General features: G+C 49.8%; 1 protein-coding gene across 10 annotated transcripts in view; it reads right to left on the bottom strand.

Annotated features, from left to right (window-relative positions):
* Positions 1 to 26,298, bottom strand: part of acsf3 (acyl-CoA synthetase family member 3) — a 125,536-nt gene that overhangs the window by 55,211 nt on the left and 44,027 nt on the right. For 6 of the 10 annotated variants that reach the window (XM_072517720.1, XM_072517723.1, XM_072517722.1 and 3 more), the window contains exons 6-7: positions 25,586 to 25,698; positions 12,082 to 12,208 (exon numbers count right to left, since the gene is read on the bottom strand). In XM_072517720.1, the coding sequence (XP_072373821.1) occupies positions 12,082 to 12,208; positions 25,586 to 25,698 (240 nt within the window). Of the gene's footprint in view, positions 1 to 2,257; positions 2,325 to 5,846; positions 6,009 to 12,081; positions 12,209 to 25,585; positions 25,699 to 26,298 lie in introns of all 10 variants that reach the window. The other 4 variants (XM_072517726.1, XM_072517727.1, XM_072517725.1 and 1 more) reach the window with 3 other exon arrangements.

A 26,298-nucleotide genomic window follows, 5' to 3' on the forward strand; every position in this document is an offset into this window, starting at 1 on the left:
TCCCATGTAGCAGACTGGTTACAAAAATAAAAGCTGATGGGATTCAGGGGATTGTAGCGAGCTGGATACAAGATGGGGGGCTGGTTTAGCACACTGGGCTAAATTGCTGGCTTTTACAGCAGACCAATAAGGCCAGCAGTAGGGTTCAATTCCCGTACCAGCCTCCCCGAACAGGCGCCGGAATGTGGCGACTAGGGGCTTTTCACAGTAACTTCATTGAAGCCTACTTGTGACAATAAGCCATTTTCATTTAATTTTCATTTTCAGATTGGCTTAGTGGCGGGAAACAAAGGGTAATTATTGCTGGATGTTTGTTGAGGCTGGGCAGCTGTTTCCAGTGGAATTCTGTGGGGCTCAGTACTCAGTCCCCTGCTTTTTGTGGGATATATTAACGATTTGGACGTAAATGTCGGGAGCAGACGACACAGAAATTGGCCGTGGCTGATAGCGAGGATTGATGTAGACTGCAGGAAAATGAAAAGAGCAATGTCACAGGGAAAAAGACAAGTGATTTTCTGGTGAATATTTTGCTAATTTGTCTTTCAAAACCCCTGTATTTTATTCATAATTGTACGGTTTTATTCATATTTGTAAACTAGTGGCAAAGCTTATTGGGACGTAGTAGTAGGGTTTATTAATTATAAATTAAGAAAAATAAATTAACACATAATAAATATGGCAGGGCAGGTGATGTGTTGCGACTGTAGAATATGGGAAGTCCTGGGTGCCAAGTATATCCAGGACAAATGCATCTGCAGTAAGTGTCCTTGGCTCACATTCTTGGAGCTGGTGAGTGCAGACACTACAATGCGTCAGGGAGGTGGAAAGGTACCTGGACATTTGATTGCAGGAGGCAGTTGCACTCATTAGGCGAGGGTCTTCTGATTTGGTCAGTGGTAGGAATAGGAGGATGAGACTGTGAGTGAGGCAGGTGAGGGGATTATGGAGATAAAAGTGGAGGAACATTAACCCTTTCAATTATCCAACAGCTTTGAGGTTCCTGCAAGCTGCTATAATTCCTGAAGTATAATTTGGATAAGTGTGAAGTTATTCACTTTGGAAACAAAAACAGTAAGGCAGATTACTACCTGAATGGTTGTAAATTGGGAGAGGGGAGTGTGCAGCGGGACCTGGGTGTCCTTGTGCACCAGTCGCTGAAGGTAAGCATGCAGGTGCAGCAGGCGGTAAAGAAGGCTAATGGTATGTTGGCCTTCATTGCGAGAGGTTTCGAGTACAGAAGCAGGGATGTGTTGCTGCAATTGTACAGGGCCTTGGTGAGGCCACACCTGGAGTATTGTGAGCAGTTTTGGTCTCCTTCTCTGAGGAAGGATGTTCTTGCTCTTGAGGGAGTGCAGCGAAAGTTTACCAGACTGATTCCAGGGATGGCGGGACTGTCCTATGAGGAGAGATTGACTAGGTTGGGATTGTTCTCGCTGGAGTTCAGAAGATTGAGGGGGGATCTCATAGAGATTTATAAAATTCTAACAGGACTGGACAGGGTAGATGCAGGGAAGATGTTCCCGATGATGGGTGTGTCCAGAACCAGGGGTTACAGTCTGAGGATTCAGGATAAACCATTTCGGACAGAGATGAGGAGACATTTCTTCACACAAAGAGTGGTGAGCCAGTGAAAAACCCCGAGTCGCCACATTCCGGCGCCTGTTCAGGTACACAGAGGAGTATTCAGAATGTCCAAATTACCTAATCCGCACATCTTGGACTGTGGGAGGAAACCCACGCAGACACGGGGAGAACGTGCAGACTCCGCACAGACAGTGACCCAAGCCGGGAATCGAATCTGGGACCCTGGGGCTGTGAAGTATCCCTCTATTGTTTTGAATTGTCGAGCAGCTTGATAGCTGAACCATATGTTGGGAAGTCATTAACAAGGCACCCTGCATTCTGCTCCCAGCAAATTATCCAGGTACCTTTCATCATTGTGCTACCGTGCCACTCATGTGTACTGTTTCGCAATAGTAATCCTTTCCGAGCCAATTCTGGGACTGGAATGCAGTTGAATGGAAAACACAGATAATGATTAATAAGTTTTTTAAAAAATCATAAATATATGCTCACGGGCCTAACTATACGCTGCAAGATAGCGGAGCATATATTATGGAAACTCACAGTATAATTCAGTTTGTGTTTCAAATGATTTATCTACTCCATCATTAGTTCATGTACACTTTTGCTTTAATTGCCCCACAATTAGGAATAAGGAGCAAACTCTCTGATACCTTAATTATAAAACACTCACTCTGATTAATGATTCAGTGTGATCCAGTCATCGTGTGAAATAATGGTGCAAGTTTCAAAGAGGCTCTCTAAAAATGATTAAAACAGGCTGTAAAGATCCAGAAACAGAGCAATGAAAGGCAGATTATCCACAAATTTGACCCAGTTTCTTAAATTAGTACATCTGCTCTGCTGGCAGTGGCTCAGAATAAAACCTGATTGTCAAAGTCATTCCCAAACCCAAAGGCAATTTTTACTGTCCAGATCAAAATTCCTATTCCCACATTTAAATTCCCATCCCCAGAGTCTGCTTTTGCTGTTCAGTTTAAAATTCCCATTCCCAGACTCCTCCGCAGTATCCCCATCCCAAGCTTCACGTGCCAACACAGAAATGCTCAGATACATATCCCACCCACAGCACCAGAACTATCTGAACAACAGAGAACAAAGAAAAGTACAGCACAGGAACAGGCCCTTCGGCCCTCCAAGCCCGTGCTGACCATGCTGCCCGACTAAACTACAATCTTCTACACTTCCTGGGTCCGTATCCTTCTATTCCCATCCTATTCATGTATTTGTCAAGATGCCCCTTAAATGTCACTATCGTCCCTGCTTCCACCACCTCCTCCGGTAGCGAGTTCCAGGCACCCACTACCCTCTGCGTAAAAAACTTGCCTCGTACATCTACTCTAAACCTTGCCCCTCTCACCTTAAACCTATGCCCCCTAGTAATTGACCCCTCTACCCCGGGGAAAAGCCTCTGACTATCCACTCTGTCTATGCCCCTCATAATTTTGTAGACCTCTATCAGGTCGCCCCTCAACCTCCGTCGTTCCAGTGAAACAATCCAAGTTTATCCAACCTCTCCCCAGAGCTAATATACTCCAGACCAGGCAACATCCTGGTAACACTCTTCTTCTGCACCCTCTCCAAAGCATCCACATCCCTCTGGTAGTTTGGCGGCCAAAATTGTGTGCAATATTCCAAATGCGACCGAACCAAAGTTCTATATAGAATCATAGAATTTACAGTGCAGAAGGAGGCCATTCGGCCCATCGAGTCTGCTCTGGCCCTTGGAAAGAGCACCCAACTTAAGCCCACACTTCCAACCTATCCCCGCTACCCAGTAACCTCACCTAACATTTTTGGACACTAAGGGCAATTTAACATGGCCAATCCACCTACGGAGCAACCGGAGGAGACGCGGGGAGAACGTGCAGACTCCGCACAGACAGTGACCCAAGCTGGGAATCAAACACGGGACTCTGGAGCTGTGAAGCAACAGTGCTAACCACTGTGCTACCATGCCACCATAAATTAAGCTAATAATTACATTTGGATAAGAAAAAGTGTTTTGTGGTATCTTCTCCAGGGGGGATGGGAGGTGTTAGGCTTGGGGGGGGGGGGTTGCCATTTCGGGTGACGACTATCCACTTTAGGTACTTGGGAGTACAGCTGGTTCGGGATTGGACCCGGCTCCGTAAGCTGAATTTTACGAGCCTGGGCGGTAAGGTCAAGGCAGATTGTGCAAACTCCACATGGACAGCGACCTGGGGCCGGGATCGAATCCGGAACCTTGGCGCCGAGCCGCAGCAGTGCTAACCACGGCGCCACCCAAATCAACGTGGAGAATGTAGACACCGATCCCACTGCCTCTCACAAGCAAAGTGAAGGAGAAAGGTTCCACTGGGATTTGGATCTCTGGATTCAGAGTCCGGAGTGCTCACCATTACACCGTGGACCCCCAGCCTCGCTCGACCAATGTCGCTGGTACCTTCGTGGACCACGACAATTGGATCTTTACCCTCCAACTCCAAGATCCTCTGCAGCCCAGACGAGATATCCCGAACCCGAGCACCAGGCAGGCAACACAACCTTTGGGATTCTCAATCCTGGCCACAGGGGCTGGTTTAGCACACTGGGCTAAATCGCTGGCTTTTAAAGCAGACCAAAGCAGGCCAGCAGCTCGGTTCAATTCCCATACCGGCCTCCCCGAACAGGCGCTGGAATGTGGCAACTAGGGGCTTTTCACAGTAACTTCATTGAAGCCTACTTGTGACAATAAGCGATTTTCATTTCATTTCATTTGAGAACAGTGTCAATGTCCTAACAATACTATCTCCAATTACGACTCCATTTCTTTTCTCTCAAAAAGTTGGGTGGGGTTACGGGGATAGGGTGGAGGGTGCTCTTTCCAAGAGCCAGTGCAGATTTGATGGGCCGAATGGCCTCCTTCTGCACTGTAAATTCTATGATTCTCTCCCCCCCACTTGACTGGCTCCCTGTACCAAGGTGCTGTGGTAGTTTCCTCACCCTCCCTGCAGTTCCAGTTCCTGTCCACACAGGAAGCAAGAGTCTCGAACCTGTTGGGCAAGGTCAAGGGCAGAGGTTCCTGCAGCCCTACCTTCTGGATCGCATACCTGCCTCACTAGCAGCTACACCCTCCTGTCCCTGACCACTGGCCAAATTCAAGTTAGTTAGTCTAAGGGGTGTGAATACCTCCTGAAACACAGTGTCCAGGTACCTCTCCCCTCCCGGATGTGACACGGCATCCAAAGCTCAGAATCCAGCCCATCAACACTGAGCCAGAATTCCTCAACAGTTACTGAAGATGTGGTCACTCGGAACCACAATGGGGTCCGCCAGTTCCAACATCATGCAGGAATAGCACAAGACCTGGCCCTGCAACTCTATTTTATTTAGTTAGATTTAATATTTTTTAAATTTTCAGCTAGTTTTAGTCTTTCCAATCTGTACAATATTTACCTTTTTACCTTTAATCTGAAAGCAATTTCAAATAGTTTAAATCTCTGCTCTTTCTAAATCTCCGCTCTGACTCTCAGCTCCCGCTCCGACTCTCTTGTCCGGATTAAACTCCATCTGCCATTTCTGTGCCCAAGTCTCCAATCTATCTATAACTTGTTGTATCCTCTGACAATCCTCAGCACTATCAGCATCTCCGCCAATCTTCTAATCAGGCCACCCACATTTTCCTCCAGATCATTTATATATACTACAAACAACAGAGGTCCCAGCACTGATCCTTGCGGAACACCACGAGCTACAGATCTCCATTTAATAATAATCTTTTTATTGTTATAAGTAGACTTACGTTTACACTGCAATGAAGTTACTGTGAAAAGCCCCTAGTCGCCACATTCCGGCACCTGTTCGGGTACACGAAGTGTGTTTTTCTAGGGGTTGGTTTAGCTCAGTGGGCTAGACAGCTGGTTTGTGATGCAGAACAAGGCCAGCTAAGAATTCTGAATTCTCCCTGTGTACCCGAACAGGCGTCGGAGACTAGGGGCTTTTCACAGTAACTTCATTGTAGTGTTAATGTAAGCCAACTTGTGACAATAATAAAAGATTAAAAGCCCCAAATCGCCTAAGCAGTCCCATTGTATTCCTCACCGAAGAGCCTGGGTTGGAGATGTACAACAGATCATCAGTATAGAGACACCGATGTTCCACCCCCACCCTCTTACTATCCCTTTCCATTTATCCGAGCCCCTTAGTGCTACGGCCAAGGGTCTATAACCAGTGCAAACAGCGGGGAACATGGGGCACCCCTGCCTCATTCCCCTATGTAACAGAAAATGCCCCAAATTCACCTCATTCATGCGCACACTCGCCTTCGTGTCCTTATGCAGCAATTCAACCCATGCCACAAACTGGGGCCCAATCCCAAATCTCTCCAACACTGCAAATAAGTAGCACCACTCCATATGCCTTCTCCACGTCTAGCGTGAGCACCTCCGTCTCCCACACTTCTGCTGGAGAAAGCACCACACGGGACACGGGATTACTATTGCGAAACAGTACACATGAGTGGCACGGTAGCACAGTGATGAAAGGTACCTGGATAATTTGCTGGGAGCAGAATGCAGGGTGCCTTGTTAATGACTTCCCAACATATGGTTCAGCTATCAAGCTGCTCGACAATTCAAAACAATAGAGCACGTTTGACAACACCTGCCTGCCCTTTACCAACCCAATCCTACCCAATCACCCAGGGAGGCAACCTCCAACTTAAGCGGCAGCACCTTCGCCAAAATCTTGACGTCCACATTCAGCAAAGATAATGGCTTTTACGACCCACACTCCACCGGGTCCTTACCTTTTCTAGCAGCAATGAAATGGATGCCTGTCCTATTGTCTCTGGCAGTGTCCCCTTAGCCCCTGCATCCTCAAACATCTCCACCAACAGCAGCACCAGCTTATCCAAAAACATTGCACAAAACTCCGCGGGAAACCATCCGGCCCCGGTGCCTTACCAGTCTGCATCCTTCCTGTTACCATCCACACCTCTTCCATCCACACTGGCTCGTCCAACCCTGCCCTCTCCTCCTCTCCTACTTTAGGACACTCCAACCGCCTAAATGTCCGACTTATCCTCCGGAGGCTCCGACCTATACAACTTTTCTAAAACTCGTGAAATGCTTTGAGAACCTGCTCTGGTGCCACCACCAACTCCCTGCCCCATCCCGAACCCGAAGAATCTCTATCGTAGCTGCCTGCCAGCGGAGCTGACCCGCCAGCAAGCGGTTGGCCTTCTCCCCGTACCCGCACACAGCTCCCTTTGCCTTCCTCAACTATCGAACCGCCTTTCCTGTGGTCAGAGGGACAAAAACCTTGCCTGTAATTCCTTTCTCCTCACCAGAAGATCTGGAGTTGGATCCTCCGCTTACCTTCTCCAGAATTTCCTCAACCAGGCGCTGCCGCTCCTCTCCCGCCTCCCTGTTCACCTGAGCCTTAACTGAGATAATCACATCCCTTATTACCACCTTCAACCCTTCCCACACCACTGACTGTGGCTCCTCTCCATTCCTATTAAACCCCACATAATCCTCAATCACCTTTCCCATCTTTGCACAAAGATTTGGGTTCCCAACAGCCTCACATCCAACCCCCACACCGGTCTCTGTGCCTGTCCCCTCTCCAGGACCCTATCCACCCAATGTGGAGCAGCGTCTGAGATAACAATCGGCGAATATTCTGCCTTCCTCACACCGGCCAACAGCACCACCACCCCCGGACTCTACTGTCAAAGCTCGAGTGGAACACCTGACTCGGCCAGCCCTTAACTCGAAGAATTCTAATAAATTTGTCAGGCATGATTTCCCCTTCATGATGCCATGCTGACTCTGCTGGATTATATTATATGTTTCTAAATACTTTGCTATTACACCCTTTATAATGGACTCTTTTCCCCATGGCAGGTGTTATGCTAACTGGCCTATAGTTCACATTTTTTTGTCTCCCTTTTTGAATAATGGTGTTACATTGGCAGTTTTTCAATCCTCCAGGAGTTCTCCAGAATGTAAATATTCTTGGAAAATTACTACCAGTGCATCCACTATCAGTGGAACTACTTCCTTTAATATCCTAGGATGCAACCCATCAGGTCCAGGGGACTTATCGGCCTGTTTTCCTCGGACTTTTGCTCCAGTGATAGTTATTGTATTTATTTCCACTCCCATTCTGCCCCTTGATTATTTAGTATATTTGGAATGTTATTAGTTTGTTCCACCGTGAAGTCTGACGCAAAGTATTTACTTAACTCCTCTGCCAGGACAACGTGAGCGATATTGCAGAAATTAATATCAATTGTCTTTGTCACAGACAGGACATAGATTTTAAAGCCTAGCTCAGGCTCAAACAATATACCAGGATTGTGTGTGTGTGTGTGTGTGTGTGTTGTGTATATGTATGACCAGGATTAAATAAACAGGAGCAAGGTTATTGGTGACAGGTTGTCTGTGAGGTCTAAGAGGTGTTGGGTTTGTGCATTTGAAATGAGAGGTTATGGTGAGTTTGAATTACAACTAAATAAGTTGGATCTAAAATTTGCATTGTGAGATAAGTGGGGAAATTGATTTTTCAGCTGTTTGATTTTAAAAAGGAATTTCAGAAGTGACAAGGAACATTTACATCTTACAGGAATTTCATGAGTAAGCAGGGGATATGGATAACATTTTATTGACCCAAAAGTAGAGGTAAAATAGAAAATATGAATGCTTTTTATATTTGAAGAAGTTGAGTTCAAAGAAGTATTTGAGGACAATGAAATCTGGAACACTTTGATATATCCCCACACCCCTCACTGTAACACTTTGATATATCCCCACACCCTTCACTGTAACACTTTGATATATCCCCACACCCTTCACTGTAACACTGATATATCCCACACCCTTCACTGTAACTCTGATATATCCCACACCCCTCACTGTAACACTGATATATCCCACACCCTTCACTGTAACACTGATATATCCCACACCCCTCACTGTAACACTGATATATCCCACACCCCTCACTGTAACACTGATATATCCCACACCCTTCACTGTAACACTGATATACCCCACACCCTTCACTGTAACACTGATATACCCCACACCCCTCACTGTAACACAGATATATCCCACACCCCTCACTGTAACACTGATATATCCCACACCCCTCCCTGTAACACTGATATATCCCACACCCCTCACTGTAACACTGATATATCCCACACCCTTCACTGTAACACTCTGATATACTCCACACCCCTCACTGTAACACTGATATATCCCACACCCTTCACTGTAACACTGGTATATCCCACACCTTTCACTGTAACACTGATATATCCCACACCCTTCACTGTAACACTGGTATATCCCACACCCTTCACTGTAACACTGATATATCCCCACACCCCTCACTGTAACACTGATATATCCCACACCCTTCACTGTAACACTGGTATATCCCACACCCTTCACTGTAACACTCTGATATATCCCACACCCCTCACTGTAACACTGATATATCCCACACCCCTCACTGTAACACTGATATACCCCACACCCCTCACTGTAACACACTGATATATCCCACACCCCTCACTGTAACACTTTGATATATCCCCACACCCTTCACTGTAACACTGATATATCCCCACACCCCTCACTGTAACACTGATGTATCCCACACCCCTCACTGTAACACTTTGATATATCCCCACACCCCTCACTGTAACATTGATATACCCCACACCCCTCACTGTAACACTTTGATATATCCCCACACCCCTCACTGTAACATTGATATATCGCACACCCCTCACTGTAACACTTTGATATATCCCCACACCCTTCACTGTAACACTGATATATCCCCACATCCCTCACTGTAACACTGATATATCCCCACACCCTTCACTGTAACACTGATATATCCCACACCCCTCACTGCAACACTGATATATCCCACACCCCTCACTATAACATTGATATAACCCACACCCCTCACTGTAACACTGATATACCCCACACCCCTCACTGTAACACTGATATACCCCACACCCCTCACTGTAACACTGATATATCCCCACACCCCTCACTGTAACACTGATATATCCCCACACCCCTCACTGTAACACTGAAATATCCCACGCCCCTCACTGTAACATTGATATAACCCACACCCCTCACTGTAACACTGATATACCCCACACCCCTCACTGTAACACTCTGATATATCCCACACCCTTCACTGTAACACTGATATATCCCCACACCCCTCACTGTAACACTCTGATATACCCCACACCCCTCACTGTAACACTCTGATATACCCCACACCCCTCACTGTAACACTCTGATATACCCCACACCCCTCACTGTAACACTCTGATATACCCCACACCCCTCACTGTAACACTCTGATATATCCCACCCCCTCACTGTAACACTCCTATACCCCACACCTCTCACTGTAACACTGATATATCCCCACACCCTTCACTGTAACACTGATATACCCCACACCCCTCACTGTAACACGGATATATCCCACACCCCTCACTGTAACATTGATACATCCCACACCCCTCACTGTAACACTGATATACCCCACACCCCTCACTGTAACACTCTGATATACCCCACACCCCTCACTGTAACACTGATATATCCCCACACCCCTCACTGTAACATTGATATATCGCACACCCCTCACTGTAACACTGATATATCCCCACACCCTTCACTGTAACACTGATATATCCCACACCCCTCACTGCAACACTGATATATCCCACACCCCACACTGTAACATTGATATAACCCACACCCCTCACTGTAACACTGATATACCCCACACCCCTCACTGTAACACTCTGATATACCCCACACCCCTCACTGTAACACTGATATATCCCCACACCCCTCACTGTAACACTGATATATCCCCACACCCCTCACTGTAACACTGAAATATCCCACACCCCTCACTGTAACATTGATATAACCCACACCCCTCACTGTAACACTGATATACCCCACACCCCTCACTGTAACACTCTGATATATCCCACACCCTTCACTGTAACACTGATATATCCCCACACCCCTCACTGTAACACTCTGATATACCCCACACCCCTCACTGTAACACTCTGATATACCCCACACCCCTCACTGTAACACTGATATATCCCCACACCCCTCACTGTAACACTGATATATCCCCACACCCCTCACTGTAACACTGATATATCCCACACCCCTCACTGTAACACTGATATAACCCACACCCCTAACTGTAACACTGATATACCCCACACCCTTCATTGTAACACTGATAAATCCCACACCCTTCTGTGTAACACTCAGATATAACCCACACCCCTCACTGTAACACTCTGATATATCCCACACCCCTCACTGTAACACTCTGATATATCCCACACCCCTCACTGTAACACTCTGATATACCCCACACCCCTCACTGTAACACTCTGATATACCCCACATTCCTCACTGTACACTCTGATATACCCCACACCCCTCACTGTAACACTCTGATATATCCCACACCCCTCACTGTGATACTCTGATATACCCCACACCCCTCACTGTAACACTGATATATCCCATACCCCTCACTGTAACACTGATATATCCCCACACCCTTCACTGTAACACTGATATACCCCACACCCCTCACTGTAACACTGATATATCCCACACCCCTCACTGTAACATTGATACATCCCACACCCCTCACTGTAACACTGATATACCCCACACCCCTCACTGTAACACTCTGATATACCCCACACCCCTCACTGTAACACTGATATATCCCCACACCCCTCACTGTAACACTGATATATCCCCACACCCCTCACTGTAACACTGATATATCCCACACCCCTCACTGTAACACTGATATAACCCACACCCCTAACTGTAACACTGATATACCCCACACCCTTCATTGTAACACTGATAAATCCCACACCCTTCTGTGTAACACTCAGATATAACCCACACCCCTCACTGTAACACTCTGATATACCCCACACCCCTCACTGTAACACTCTGATATACCCCACATTCCTCACTGTACAATCTGATATACCCCACACCCCTCACTGTAACACTCTGATATATCCCACACCCCTCACTGTGATACTCTGATATATCCCACACCCCTCACTGTAACACTCTGATATAACCCACACCCCTCACTGTAACTCTCTGATATATCCCACACCCCTCACTGTAACACTGATATACCCCACACCCCTCACTGTAACACTGATATATCCCATACCCCTCACTGTAACACTGATATATCCCCACACCCTTCACTGTAACACTGATATATCCCATACCCCTCACTGTAACACTCTGACACATGGGGATCCATGATCAGTGATATATCTTTATCTCTGATCTAATGCTGTACCCAATATCAAGATTCCTATTTCCATGCTGAATCCTGAAGGATCCTTCAGTGGAACTACTCGAACAGAGACTTGCACTGCAACATAACTTTGTATAGTACCTGTCTTGAACCAGCCATCCAATGTAAATGATTCCTTTGTTTCTTTTGTTCTGTTCCAATATTCTCGAAATACCGAATGTCCTTTCACCAGCAGCTCTCCTTCCTTGCCTTCCATTCCAGGTCGCACCTATCAACACAAACCATTGTCACTTCACAATCCACAGCATTCCGTACTCTCAGATGGTGCAAAGCAACTGATGTTGCAAAAACCAGCATTCAATCCCAGTGTGTTGTATGGATCATGTGTGACTATGTCATTGGTGAAAAGGAACTTTGAATTGCATGAAAGAAAATGTCCATCTCAACAACAATTGCCTTTTCACAGAGCCTTCAACAAGGTAAACTAGGTTCTCCAGGAGATCATTAGCAAAAAAGATTTGCAGATGACACACAGATTGGCCGGGTGGGTAACAGTGAGGCCGAGTGTCTTGGGTTACAGGAAGATACAGACGGGATGGTCAAATGGGCAGATAAGTGGCAGATGAAATTTTATCCTGAAAAGTGTGAGGTGATACACTTTGGAAGGAGCAACTTGACAAGGAAATATTCATTGAATGGCACCACACTGGGAAGTCCAGACGAACAAAGGGACCTTGGCCTGTTTTGTAAATAGATCTCTGAAGGCAGAAGGGCAGGTTAACAGGGTGGTGAAAAAGGCATATGGGCGTTTATACCTACACCTCGGACTGTAGGGGTCCGAGAAGGCAACTCACCCCCACCTTCTGGAGGGCAACGAGGGATGGGCGATAAATGCTGGGCCTAACCAGTGACACCCACATCCCGGAAATGAATTTTTAATTTTTCATAGATTACAAAAGCAGGGAGGTCATGTTGGAGTTGTATAGAACTTTGGTGAGGCCACAGCGGGAGTACTGTGTGCAGTTCTGGTCGCCACATTATAGGAAGGATGTGATTGCACTGGAGGGGGTGCAGAGGAGATTCACCAGGATGTTGCCTGGGATGGAACAGTTAAGTTATGAAGAGAGGTTGGATAGGCTTGGGCTGTTTTCTCTGGAACAGAGAAGACTGAGGGGCGACCTGATCGAGGTGGACAAGATTATGAGGTGCAAGGTCAGGGTGGATAGGGAGCAGCTGTTCCCCATGTTGAAGGGTCGGTTACGAGGGGACACAAGTTCAAGGTGAGGGGTGGGAGGTTCAGGGGGGATTTAAGGAAAAGCTTTTTTACCCAGAGGGTGGTGAGGGTATGGAACGCACTGCCTGGGAGGGTGGTAGAGGCAGGTTGCCTCACATCCTTTAAACCTGGATGAGCACTTGGCACGTCACAACATTCGAGGCTATTGGCCAAGTGCTGGAAAGTGGGATTAGGATTGGCAGATCAGGGCCTTTCATGCGGCGGTGCAGACTCGATGGGCTGAATGGCCTTTTCTACACATTATTTTTCTGTGAATTGAGAGCTACATGGGCGGCATGGTAGCACAGTGGTTAGCACTTTTGCTTCACAGCTCCAGGGTCCCAGGTTCGATTCCCGATTTGGGACGCTGTCTGTGCGGAGTCTGCACGTTCTCCCCGTGTCTGCGTGGGTTCCCTCTGGGTGCTCCGGTTTCCTCTGTTATGGGTCCGGGTTTACAGAACCCCAAAGTGCTTCATGGAGTTCAACCGACCCACAACTTGTAATAGATTGTGGTGTGGGAAGCACACGGCGTACTCTCCAGGTGTGATACAGCAATTACGGACAAATGGTTTTTAAAACAAAACAATGTTTATTCTATGAACTCAAGTTAACCTTTAAAAAATAAACATTGAATATCTTAACACCCATTACTTCAAAGATAACCCCAAAAGACTACAACACTAAATAATCCTTCAAACTGTTACTTTAAACGTCCAAAAGACTTCACCTTCAAAAACAGACATGAGGTTACATTCAATATATTTATAGTCTTTGGATTGCAGACATCAACAGACCAGCTCGGTTTCTTCCTGCAGCTCACAGCAAAACACACAGACACTCCCAGCTGCCTCCTCAAACTGAAACCAAAAGCAGAAGTGAGCTCAGCTCCCCCTGCCCTCTGACATCACTTCAGTAACATGATCAGCTCCATTTCTTAAAGGTACATTGCTTAAACATCCATTTCATAAAGGTACTCTCACATGACACCGCCCACAGTCCATAAATACGTGCTGTTAGGTGAATTGGACATTCTGAATTCTCTGTCTGTGTACATTCGCTTCACGAACCCCACATCATCCCAACTGGGGGCGTATACGATAACCGATGCCATCAGCCTCCAGTCCAGCACACCCGTTACGATCACGTACCTGCCCCCCTGATCCGCCTCCACCTTCTCCATCTGAAACCTCACCCGCTTGCCCACCAAGATCCCCACCGCCCTGAGCCCTATCAAACCCCTAATGAAACATCTGGCTCACTCAGCCCTTCCTCAGCCTCCTCTGGTCCTTCACCCTCAGATGTGTCTCCTGCAGCATCACATCGGCTTTTAAACTCTTCAAATGCACAAACACTCTCGCTCTCGTCACCGGTCCCCCTCACCCCCTCACGCTCCACACCACCATTCTGACCGGGAGTCCCTCACCCTCCCCCCCCCCTCCCCCTCCTATCTGCCATCGCCATTTCCCCTTCCGGCCAGACCCGCCCCATCCCTTTGTTACCGTCGACCCCCAACCCCGTTCCCAGAATCCCCCAGCCACTTCCTCTTGCAAACACCCCTCCCAGTATCGAACCCCTCCCTGGTCCATCGACACCTGCTCGACCAGGCTCCTACCCCCCCTCCCCCCACACTACACTCCCATTCATTAGCCGACCTTCGTTTGCTCGCACAGTGACCCTTCCCAAAGTCCCCCCTCCTCCCTACCCAATCCCCAATAACCCACACCTCATGCCCCAAAATCCTCCAAACCCACCCAGCCCATCAACCGGCAACTCCAACCCCCCGAGCCCTACCACCAGAATGGGGAGACCATATCCTCTAAACAAAGAAATGACACATCTATAAGAAAAAACAAGAACACGTGTAAATAAAAACTTTGGAAAAAAAACAATCCAGAAAAAATATTCCCAGTCCACACCATCAAAATCAAAATCCCAACTCTCGCCTCAATCCCAGTCCTTCACGAACCTCCGCCGCCTCTGCCGTCTCAAAGTAAAAGTCCTTTGAATTGTGAGTCACTCTCAGCTTCGCCGGGTAGATCACTCCGAACCTCACCCGGCAGCTGTACAACGCCTCCTTCACCCGCCCAAAAGCCACCTTCTCGCCAGCTCCGCCGTCCGCTGGTAGATATGAATCCACCACCTTCCCACTTCACGTCCTGTTTCTGCTTCACCCAACTCAAAACCTTCTCCTTCACATGGCAGCCATGGAAACAGACTATATCCGTCCGCCCTTGGTGGCTCATTTGTTCTCGGTTTTGGCCGAAGCGACAGATGCGCCCGGTCCAGCTCATAGAGGGAGGGCTCTTCCCCCTCCCCCATCACTGTAGGGAACATGTTCGCAAAGTACTCAGTTGGCCTTGGGCCTTCCACCTGCTCGGGCAGACCCACGATCCTCAGATTTCGGCCCGGATGGGAGCGGCCCCACCCGACTACCCAGCCCCCGACATCTTTCCCCCTGCTGGATTCACAGCAACGCTCCCCGGCGGACTTTTGCTCATCCCCTTCTTTCCCTGACCTTTCTTCTGGGACTTTGACATTCCACCAACTCCTTATGACGTCCCACCTCAGCTCACCCAAAAAGTACTCCTCAGACCGGGCATAAGGACCCAAAAAACAAATACTCTAGCAGGAGCCATCTAACGTGCGACCTCCACCTACCTGTCACTGCCGGAAGTGAGAGGGACCATTAATATTTTTAAAAGAAATCCCAATCCCTCATTTTGACCATAATAACTACACCATAATAATAAATCTTCATTAGTGTCATTCATTACATTAACACTGCAATGAAGTTACTGTGAAAATCCCCTAGTCGCCACATTCCGGCACCTATCCGGTACACAGAGGGAGAATTCAGAATGTCCAATTCACCTAACAGCACGTCTTTGGGGACTTGTGGGAGGAAACTGGAGCACCCAGAGGAAACCCACGCAGACACGGGGAGAACGTGCAGACTCCACACAGGCAGTGACCCAAGCCGGGAATCGAACCTGGGACCCTGATGTTGTGAAGCAACAGTGCTAACCACTGTGCCGCCGTACTGTCCACGAGATTCCGTTTTTTTTCAACACAAACGTTATTGATAAAAAATTAAATAAAACAAGCGCAACGAACAATTATGTGGTTTACAACTATGTGTATTAATCATTACGTCCCCAAGAGTTCCCATATAAAGCATATCACAGTTATTTACTTCAGTAGAGAACAACTTTAAGTATGCCGCATCCTCTGGAGAATTCTCAGAGGTAAAACTTTCATTGACACTCTCTTGACTGTAGATGTCCAGTCTCCTGTTCAGGAAGTTACTTTTCAATACTTTTAAGCTAATTCAGCAGATTACTTTCTTCTGCAATAAGACACAGTGAGGCCCACTATAGATTCTCCCACGAACATCAAACTAGGCCTTTGTCTAGCTTCTGGTCCTCAAGGTTCAAACAGATTAAGGCTCATCTACGTTCCATATGGTCAGTGTGAAATTAGTGTTTTGTCTGCTTACAGTGCAGGTCTGTCTAACTTCCTTATGTGCTGCAAGGAACACTTGGTCCACATTGCAACTAAAATCTTCTCCCAGCAAACACCCAGATAAATTGAAACCAGAGAGTCTTCCTAAGATCCACACATGTCCGTGACAATGTCACCTATTCTGAGCTATCCTCAAACTGACTTTTAAGCAAATTATCCCTCGTTTACAATTTCTCTAGATAAGTAAACCTTGTTGCGCTATTAGTTCTACTCTGACACAAAATAAACTAACATTTAAAAAAAAAAAATTTATGAAAGTTTTCACAAAATATCAATAACAAAATGTAAAAGGAACCCAATAGAATTAAATACAAAACAAAACAAATAACCCCGTGCCCCCCTCTACCATATACATAAATAATAAAACACATAGCAAATATATACACCCCCTCAGATCCCCCAGTGTAGACAAACAAAAATAAACAAAAATAAAAGATAGAACGCCCCCCCGGGTTGCTGCTGCTGCTGACCATTGTCTACTGTTCTGCCAGGAAGTCCAAGAACGGTTGCCACCGCCTGAAGAACCCTTGTACCGATCCCCTTAAGGCAATTTCACCCTCTCCAATTTAATAAACCCAGCCATGTCGTTAATCCAGGATTCCACGCTTGGGGGCCTTGCATCCTTCCACTGAAGAAGAATCCTTCGCCGGGCTACCAGGGACGCAAAGGGCAGAATACCGGCCTCTTTCACCTCCTGCACTCCCGGCTCCTCTCCCAAATATTGCGAGCCCCCAAACCCGGTTTGACCCTGGATCCTATCACCCTCGACACCGTCCTCGCTACACCCTTCCAAAATTCCTCCAGCGCTGGGCAGGCCCAAAACATATGGGTGTGGTTTGCTGGGCTCCCTGAGCACCTAACACACCTGTCCTCACCCCCAAAAAAACGACTCATCCTTGTCCCGGTCATGTGTGCCCTGTGCAGCACCTTAAACTGTATGGGGCTGATCCTCGCGCACGATGAGGAAGAATTCACCCTTCCTCGGGCATCTGCCCAAGTCCCCTCCTTGATCTCCTCCCCCAACTCCTCCTCCCACTTACCTTTCAGCACCTCCACCGAGGCCTCCTCTTCGTCCTGCATCACTTGGTATGTTGCCGAGATCCTCCCCTCTCCAATCCACGCCCCCGAGGGCATCCTGTCCTGTACCGTGCGTGGCGGCGGCAGCGGGAATTCCACCACTTACCGCCTGGCAAACGCCCTTATCTGTAGATACCTAAGGGCGTTTCCCGGGGGGGAGCCCGTACTTCTCCTCCAGCTCACCCAGGCTCGCGAACTTCCCATCCACAAACAGGTGCCCCAACCTTCTTATCCCTGCCCTGTGCCACCCCGAAAACCCTCCATCTATTCTCCCTGGGACAAACCGGTGGTTCCCCTGTATCGGGGTCCACACCGAGGCCCCAACTTCCCCCCTGTGCCGCCTTCGTTGCCTCCAAATTTTGAGGACAGCCGCCACCACCGGGCTCGTGGTATACCTCATTGGAGGAAATGGCAGCGGCGCCGTTGCCAGCGCCTCCAGACTCGTACCCACACAGGGCGCCGTCTCCAGCCTCTTCCATGCCGCCCCTCCCCCTCCATCACCCACTTGCGCACCATCGCCGCATTGGCGGCCCAGTAGTACCCAAAGAGGTTGGGCAGCGCCAGCCCCCCCCCCCTTACTCCGCTCCAGGAACACCCTTCTCACCCTTGGAGTCCCTCGCGCCCACACAAACCCCGTTATGCTCCTGTTGACCCGCCTGAAGAAGGCCTTCGGGATAAGAATGGGGAGGCACTGGAACAGGAACAAAAACCTTGGGAGCACCGTCATCTTGACTGACTGCACCCTACCCGCCAGGGACAGCGGCAACGCGTCCCACCTCTTGAACAACTCCTCCATTTGCTCCACCAGCCTCGTGAAATTAAGCCTATGCAGGGCCCCCCAGCTCCTGGCCACCTGGACCCCCAAATACCTGAAGCTCCTCTCCGCCCTTTTTAGTGGGAGCTCGCCAATCACCCTCTCCTGGTCCCCTGGGTGAACCACAAACAACTCGCTCTTCCCCATGTTGAGCTTGTACCCTGAGAAATCCCCGAACTCCCTGAGGATTCTCATTACCTCCGTCATTCCCCCCACCGGGTCCGCCACATATAGCAGCAAGTCGTCCGCATAGAGCGACACCCTATGCTCCTCCCCGCCCCACACCAGCCCCCTCCAGTTCCTCGACTCCCTCAGTGCCATAGTCAGGGGTTCAATCGCCAGTGCGAAGAGCAGGGGGGACAGGGGACACCCCTACCTCGTCCCTCGATGCAACCGAAAGTACTCAGACCTCCTCTTGTTCGTGGCCACACTCGCCATCGGGACCTCGTACAACAGCCTAACCAACCTGACGAACCCCTCCCCAAACCCGAACCTCTTCAGCACCTCCCACAAGTACCCCCACTCTACCCTATCGAAGGCCTTCTCAGCGTCCATCGCCGCCACTATCTCTGCCCCCCCCTCCCTCGCCGGCATCATAATAGCGTTCAGTAGCCTCCGCACATTCGTGTTCAACTGCCTCCCCTTCACGAACCCCGTCTGGTCTTCGTGGATGACCTGCGGCACACAAACCCCAATTCTCGTGGCTAAGACCTTCGCCAGCACCTTGGCATCTACATTTAACAATGAAATCGGCCTGTAAGACCCACACTGCAGGGGATCCTTGTCCCGCTTCAGGATCAAGGAGGTCAATGCTCAGGACATCGTCGGGGGCAACGCCCCCCCCTCCCTTGCCTCATTGAAGGTCCTAACCAGCAACGGGCCCAGCAGGTCCACATATTTTTTGTAAAATTCGACCCTGCATGCTCCCTATCCCTTTGGCCAGCTCCTCCAGCCCAATCGGGGCCCCCAATCCCGCCACCAGTCCCTCCTCCACATTCAGGAACTTCAGTTGGTCCAGAAAGCGGCCCATCCCTCCCTCCTTCAGTGGGGGCTCGGACCGATACAGTTCCTCATAAAAGTCCCTGAAGACCCCATTGATGCCAACCCCACTCCGCACCACACTCTCCCTCCCCCCAGCCCCCCCCCCCTATCCTCAACTCCCCCAATCTCCCTAGCTGCGTCCCGCTGCCGAAGCTGATGCGCCAGCATCTGACTTGCCTTTTCCCTACACTCCCCTGGGCCTTCCTCCACTGCACCTCCGCCTTCCTGGTGGTCAACAGGTCGAATTCGGCCTGGAGGCTACGCCTCTTCCTCAGCAGTCCTTCCTCTGGCACCTCCGCATACCTCCTGTCTTCCCTCACCATCTCCCCCACCAGTCTCTACCTCTCCCTCTGCTCTCTCCTCTCCTTTTGGGCCCAAATGGAGATCAGCTCTCCCCTAACCACCGCCTTCAGCGCCTCCCAGACCATCCCCACTCAGACCTCCCCGTTATCGTTGGCCTCCAGGTACCTATCTATGCTTCTTCAGACCTGCTCGCTCACCTCCTCGTCCGCCAACAGCCCCACCTCCAAGCGCCACAACGGGCGCTGGTCCCTCTCCTCCCCCAACTCTAGGTCTACCCAATGCGGGGCGTGATCCGAAATGGCTATCGCCGAGTACTCGGTATCCTCTACTTTCGCAATCAGCGCCCTGCTCATAACAAAAAAGTCGATCCGGGAATAGGCCTTATGAACGTGCGAGAAGAATGAAAATTCCCTCGCCCCCGGCTTTGCAAATCTCCAAGGGTCCACCCCTCCCATCTGGTCCATAAATCTCCTCAGCACTTTAGCCGCCGCCGGCCTCCTACCCGTCCTAGACCTGGAGCGATCCAGTGCCGGATCCAACACCGCGTTCAAGTCCCCCCCCATTATCAGGCCCCTGACTTCCAAGTCCGGGATCTGACCCAACATGCGCCGCATAAAACCCGCATCGTCCCAGTTTGGGGAGTACACGTTGACCAGCACCACCCTCTCTCCCTGCAGCTTCCCACTTACCATTACGTACCTGCCGCCATTATCTGTCACAATGCTCGACGCCTCGAACGACACCCTCTTTCCCACCAAGATCGCCACCCCCCCGATTTTTGGCATCCAGCCCCGAATGAAACACCTGGCCAACCCACCCTTTCCTCAATCTTACCTGGTCTGCCACCTTCAGGTGTGTCTCCTGGAGCATGACCACATCCACCTTCAGCCCCTTCAGGTGTGCGAACATCCGGGCCCGCTTAACCGGCCCATTCAGCCCCCTTACGTTCCAGGTTATCAGCCGGATCAGGGGGCTACCCGCCCCCCTCCCCCGCCGACTAGCCATGACCCCTCCTTGGCCAGCCACGCGCCCACACCCGGCCCGTTCCCCACGGCGGCAAACCCCCGTCCCAACCCCCTCTACTCGCTCCAGCTCCCCCTTGACCATACCAGCAACAACCCGGTTCCCCCCACCCCCCACCCAACCCCAGCGAGGACCCCTCCTAGCTACATTGCTCCCCCCATTGCACTCCCGCAAGTCAGCTGACTCCTGCTGGCCCCGTCCACTCCCGCCTCTCCTTCGACTCCTCCCATTGTGGGACTTCCCCTCCCCCTCCATTACCCACCAGCAGGCTCTCCGCCTCCCCCTTCCATCCCAAGCGTGGGAAAAAAACCCCGCTTCCCCGCCCCCTCCAGCCTTCAGCGCGGGAAACAACCCTCGCTTCCCCGCCCCGGCCCCGCCCCCTCCAGCCTTCAGCGCGGGAAACAACCCTCGCTTCCCCGCCCCGGCCCCACCCCTACAGCCTTCAGCTCGGGAAAAAGCCGGCGCTTTCCACCTGCCCGGCCCCGCCTCCTCTGCCGCAGCTCCTTTTACTGGTCCAGGCCCCTCACCCCAGACTCGGGCCTCACCCTCCCCCGCGGGGCCTCCCCCTCCCCCGGGGGGCCCCATCCCCCCTACCGGCCATCCACCCCCTACTCCATTTATTTGCCCCCCTCCAAGAGCCCACCCGACAGGCCCAACCAAAACAATGCCCAACCCACCCTACCAACCCACACCGAACCAAAACTAAAGAAGAACAAAGAACCCCCCCCCTTAAAATGTAACACAACAACAACAATCCCTGACCATCCCCACGCCCGACCCGACCCCCCATCCTGACCCTCAGTTTATGTCCAGCTTCTCGGCCTGAACAAAGGCCCATGCCTCCCCCGGGGACTCAAAATAATGGTGCCGGTCCTTGTAGGTGACCCACAGACGCGCCGGCTGCAGCATGCCAAACTTCACCCCCTTCCTGTGCAGCACCGCCTTCGCCCTGTTGTACCCGGCCCTCCTCTTCGCCACCTCCGCACTCCAGTCCTGGTATACTCGAACCTCCGCATTATCCCACCTGCTGCTCCTCTCTTTCTTGGCCCACCTGAGTACGCACTCCCGATCAGCGAACCGATGAAACCGCACCAATACCGTTCGCGGCAGCTCGTTAGCCTTGGGCCTCCTCGCCAACACTCTATGGGCCCCTTCCAGCTCCAGGGGCCCCTGGAAGGACCCCGCTCCCATCAGCGAGTTTAACATGGTGACCACATAGGCCCCCCACGTCCGGGAGGCCCAGAATCCGCAGATTCTTCCGCCTCAACCGATTCTCCATCTCCTCGAACCGTTCCTGCCATTTCTTGTGGAACGCCTCGTGCGCCTCCACCTTTACCGCTAGGCCCAAGATCTCGTCCTCGTTATCGGAGATCTTTTGTCGGACCTCGCGGATCGCCACCCCCTGGGCCGTCTGTGTCTCCAGCAGCTTATCAATAGAAGCCTTCATCGGCTCCAGCAGGTCCGCTTTGAGCTCCCTGATGCAGCGCTGGATAACCTCCTGCTGCTCCTGCTCCCACTGCATCCACGCTGCCTGGTCTCCGCCCGCCGCGATCTTGTTCTTCTTCCCTCGCACTTTCTTTGGCTTCACCACCACTTTTTAAGTCGCCCCGCTCCTGGTCCAAGCCATACACTGTTGGGGGAATGTTGCAGTCTTCTTCCCGCACCGGGAAATGTCGAAAAATTCCGTTGGGGGCCCTGAAAAGAGCCCAAAAGTCCGTTCCAAGCGGGAGCTGCCGAACGTGCGACTTAGCTCTACATTGCCGCAACCGGATGAGTAACCTTCTGCACTTACATTATCTTCAGGTGTTCTGGCAATCACGAAAGCCAGGAATAAAAGAATGACTAGGGTAAGAGTAGGGCCAGTCAAGGACAGTACTGGGAAGTTGTGCTTGGAGTCCGAGGAGATAGGAGAGGTGCTAAATGAATATTTTTCGTCAGTATTCACACAGGAAAAAGACAATGTTGTCGAGGAGAATACTGAGATTCAGGCTACTAGACTAGAAGGGCTTGAGGTTCATAAGGAGGAGGTGTTAGCAATTCTGGAAAGTGTGAAAATAGATAAGTCACCTGGGCCAGATGGGATTTATCCTAGGATTCTCTGGGAAGCTAGGGAGGAGATTGCTGGGCCTTTGGCTTTGATCTTTAAGTCATCTTTGTCTACAGGAATAGTGCCAGAAGACTGGAGGATAGCAAATGTTGTCCCCTTGTTCAAGAAGGGGAGTAGAGACAACCCCGGTAACTATAGACCAGTGAGCATTACTTCTGTTGTGGGCAAAATCATGGAAAGGTTTGGGCAGCACGGTAGCATTGTGGATAGCACAATTGCTTCACAGCTCCAGGGTCCCAGTTTTGATTTCGGCTTGGGTCACTGTCTGTGTGGAGTCTGCACATCCTCCCCGTGTGTGCGTGGGTTTCCTCCGGGTGCTCCGGTTTCCTCCCACAGTCCAAAGATGTGCAGGTTAGGTGGATTGGCCATGATAAATTGCCCTTAGTGTTGAAAAAAGGCCCTTAGTGTTGGGTGAGGTTACTGGGTTATGGGGATAGAATGGAGGTGTTGACCTTGGCTAGGGTGCTCTTTCTAAGAGCCGATGCAGACTCGATGGGCCGAATGGCCTCCTTCTGCACTGTAAATTCTATGATAAGAGATAGGATGTATAATCATCTAGAAAGGAATAATTTGATTAGAGATAGTCAACACGGTTTTGTGACGGGTAGGTCGTGCCTCACAAACCTTATTGAGTTCTTTGAGAAGGTGACCAAACAGGTGGATGAGGGTAAAGCAGTTGATGTGGTGTATATGGATTTCAGTAAAGCGTTTGATAAGGTTCCCCACAGTAGGCTACTGCAGAAAATACGGAGGCAAGGGATTCAGGATGATTTAGCAGTTTGGATCAGAAATTGGCTAGCTGGAAGAAGACACAGGGTGGTGGTTGATGGGAAATGTTCAGACTGGAGTCCAGTTACTAGTGGTGTACCACAAGGATCTGTTTTGGGGCCACTGCTGTTTGTCATTTTTATAAATGACCTGGACGAGGGCGTAGGAGGATGGGTGAGTAAATTTGCAGATGACACTAAAGTCGGTGGAGTTGTGGACAGTGCGGAAGGATGTTACAAGTTACAGAGGGACATAGATAAGCTGCAGCGCTGGGCTGAGAGGTGGCAAATGGAGTTTAATGCAGAAAAGTGTGAGGTGATTCATTTTGGAAGGAATAACAGGAAGACAGAGTACTGGGCTAATGGTAAGATTCTTGGCAGTGTGGATGAGCAGGGAGATCTCGGTGTCCATGTACATAGATTCCTGAAAGTTGCCACTCAGGTTGAGAGGGTTGTTAAGAAGGCGTACGGTGTGTTAGCTTTTATTGGTAGAGGGATTGAGTTTCGGAGCCATGAGGTCATGTTGCAGCTGTACAAAACTCTGGTGCGGTCGCATTTGGAGTATTGCGTGCAATTCTGGCCGCCGCATTATAGGAAGGATGTGGAAGCATTGGAAAGGGTACAGAGGAGATTTACCAGAATGTTGCCTGGTATGGAGGGAAGATCTTATGAGGAAAGGCTGAGGGACTTGAGGCTGTTTTTGTTAGAGAGAAGAAGTTTAAGAGGTGACTTAATTGAGACATACAAGATGAACAGAGGATTGGATAGGGTGGACAGTGAGAGCCTTTTTCCTCGGATGGTGATGTCTAGCACAAGGGGACATAGCTTTAAATTGAGGGGAGATAGATATAAGACAGATGTCAGAGGTAGGTTCTTTACTCAGAGAGTAGTAAGGGTGTGGAATGCCCTGTCTGCAACAGTAGTGGACTCGCCAACACTAAGGGCATTCAAATGGTCATTGGATAGACATATGGACGATAAGGGAATCGTGTAGATGGGCTTTAGAGTGGTTTCACAGGTCGGCGCAACATCGAGGGCCGAAGGGCCTGTTCTGCGCTGTAATGTTCTATGTTCTATGTTCTAAAGCCCAGCAAGGATATTATTAAACTGGAAAGAGTGCAGAAAAGATTTACTAGGATGTTGCCAGGACTTGATGGTTTGAGTTATAAGGAGAGGCTGGATAGACTGGGACTTTTTTCCTTGGAGCGTAGGAGGCTTAGGGGTGATCTTATAGAGGTCTATAAAATAATGAGGGGCATAGATAAGGTAGATAGTCAACATCTTTTCCCAAAGGTAGGGGAGTCTAAAACTAGAGGGCATAGGTTTAAGGTGAGAGGGGAGAGATTCAGAAGGGCCCAGAGGGGCAATTTCTTCACTCAGAGGGTAGTGAGTGTCTGGAATGGGCTGCCAGAGGTAGTAGTAGAGGCGGGTACAATTGTGTCTTTTAAAAAACATTTAGATAGTTACATGGGTAAGATGGGTATAGAGGGTTATGGGCCAAGTGCGGGCAACTGGGACTAGCTTAATGGTAAAAACTGGGCGGCATGGACTGGTTGGGCCGAAGGGCCTGTTTCCATGCTGTAAACTTCTATGATGTTGGTTACCTTACCTCGCAATCGTTACAGAATTAAGTGTTACCTCTAAAATATCAACATCAATGATGAACTAGATATTCACAGCAATTCCACAGCTTTACTGTGAGCTTATACTGTCCACACCTTCGTCTCTGTACTGTTCCCCTCAGCAATGACAGTGTAGCTGCAATGGTTCTTTGTGGGGTTTTCCATTGCAATGCGCACCTCGACCCCAGGCATTGGGGTCCCGACAGCCCCTAGATTCAAGACAAACACTGAGTTACAATCGGCAGTGAGAATTCTTTTCACCCCCTCTCAGAAAGGCAATAAATATCCACCCCCTGTAATAACCCCCAAGGTACAATGGGCAGTGAGAATCCCGTCTGTCTTCCTTGATAAATAAGGAAGAACCCCTTACAAGGCAGAAAAAGCAGTAACATCGTGTAAATACCCCATCAAAAGGGCAGCACGGTGGCACAGTGGTTAGCACTGCTGCCTCACGGTGCCGAGGTCCCAGGTTCGATCCCGGCTCTGGGTCACTGTCTGTGTGGAGTTTGCACATTCTCCCCGTGTTTGTGTGGGTTTCGCCCCCACAACCCAAAGATGTGCAGGGTAGGTGGATTGGCCTCGCTAAACTGCCCCTTAATTGGAAAAAATTAATTGGGTACTCTGAATTTATTTTTAAAAAGTAAATACCCATCAACAAAAACAGGTGCAAACCCCCAGGATTCTCTGTTGTCTGACAACAAAATCGCAAAACACGATTGGGCGGAGAATAGGTTCCGACACCAAAATCGCGGCGGGCGCCAAATCGCAGTTCTCCAACACCTCGACAACAGCGTCAAGGCGGAACGCAC

Source organism: Scyliorhinus torazame, chromosome 10, assembly GCF_047496885.1.
Source record: "Scyliorhinus torazame isolate Kashiwa2021f chromosome 10, sScyTor2.1, whole genome shotgun sequence".
In the NCBI taxonomy this organism is placed as follows: domain Eukaryota; kingdom Metazoa; phylum Chordata; class Chondrichthyes; order Carcharhiniformes; family Scyliorhinidae; genus Scyliorhinus; species Scyliorhinus torazame.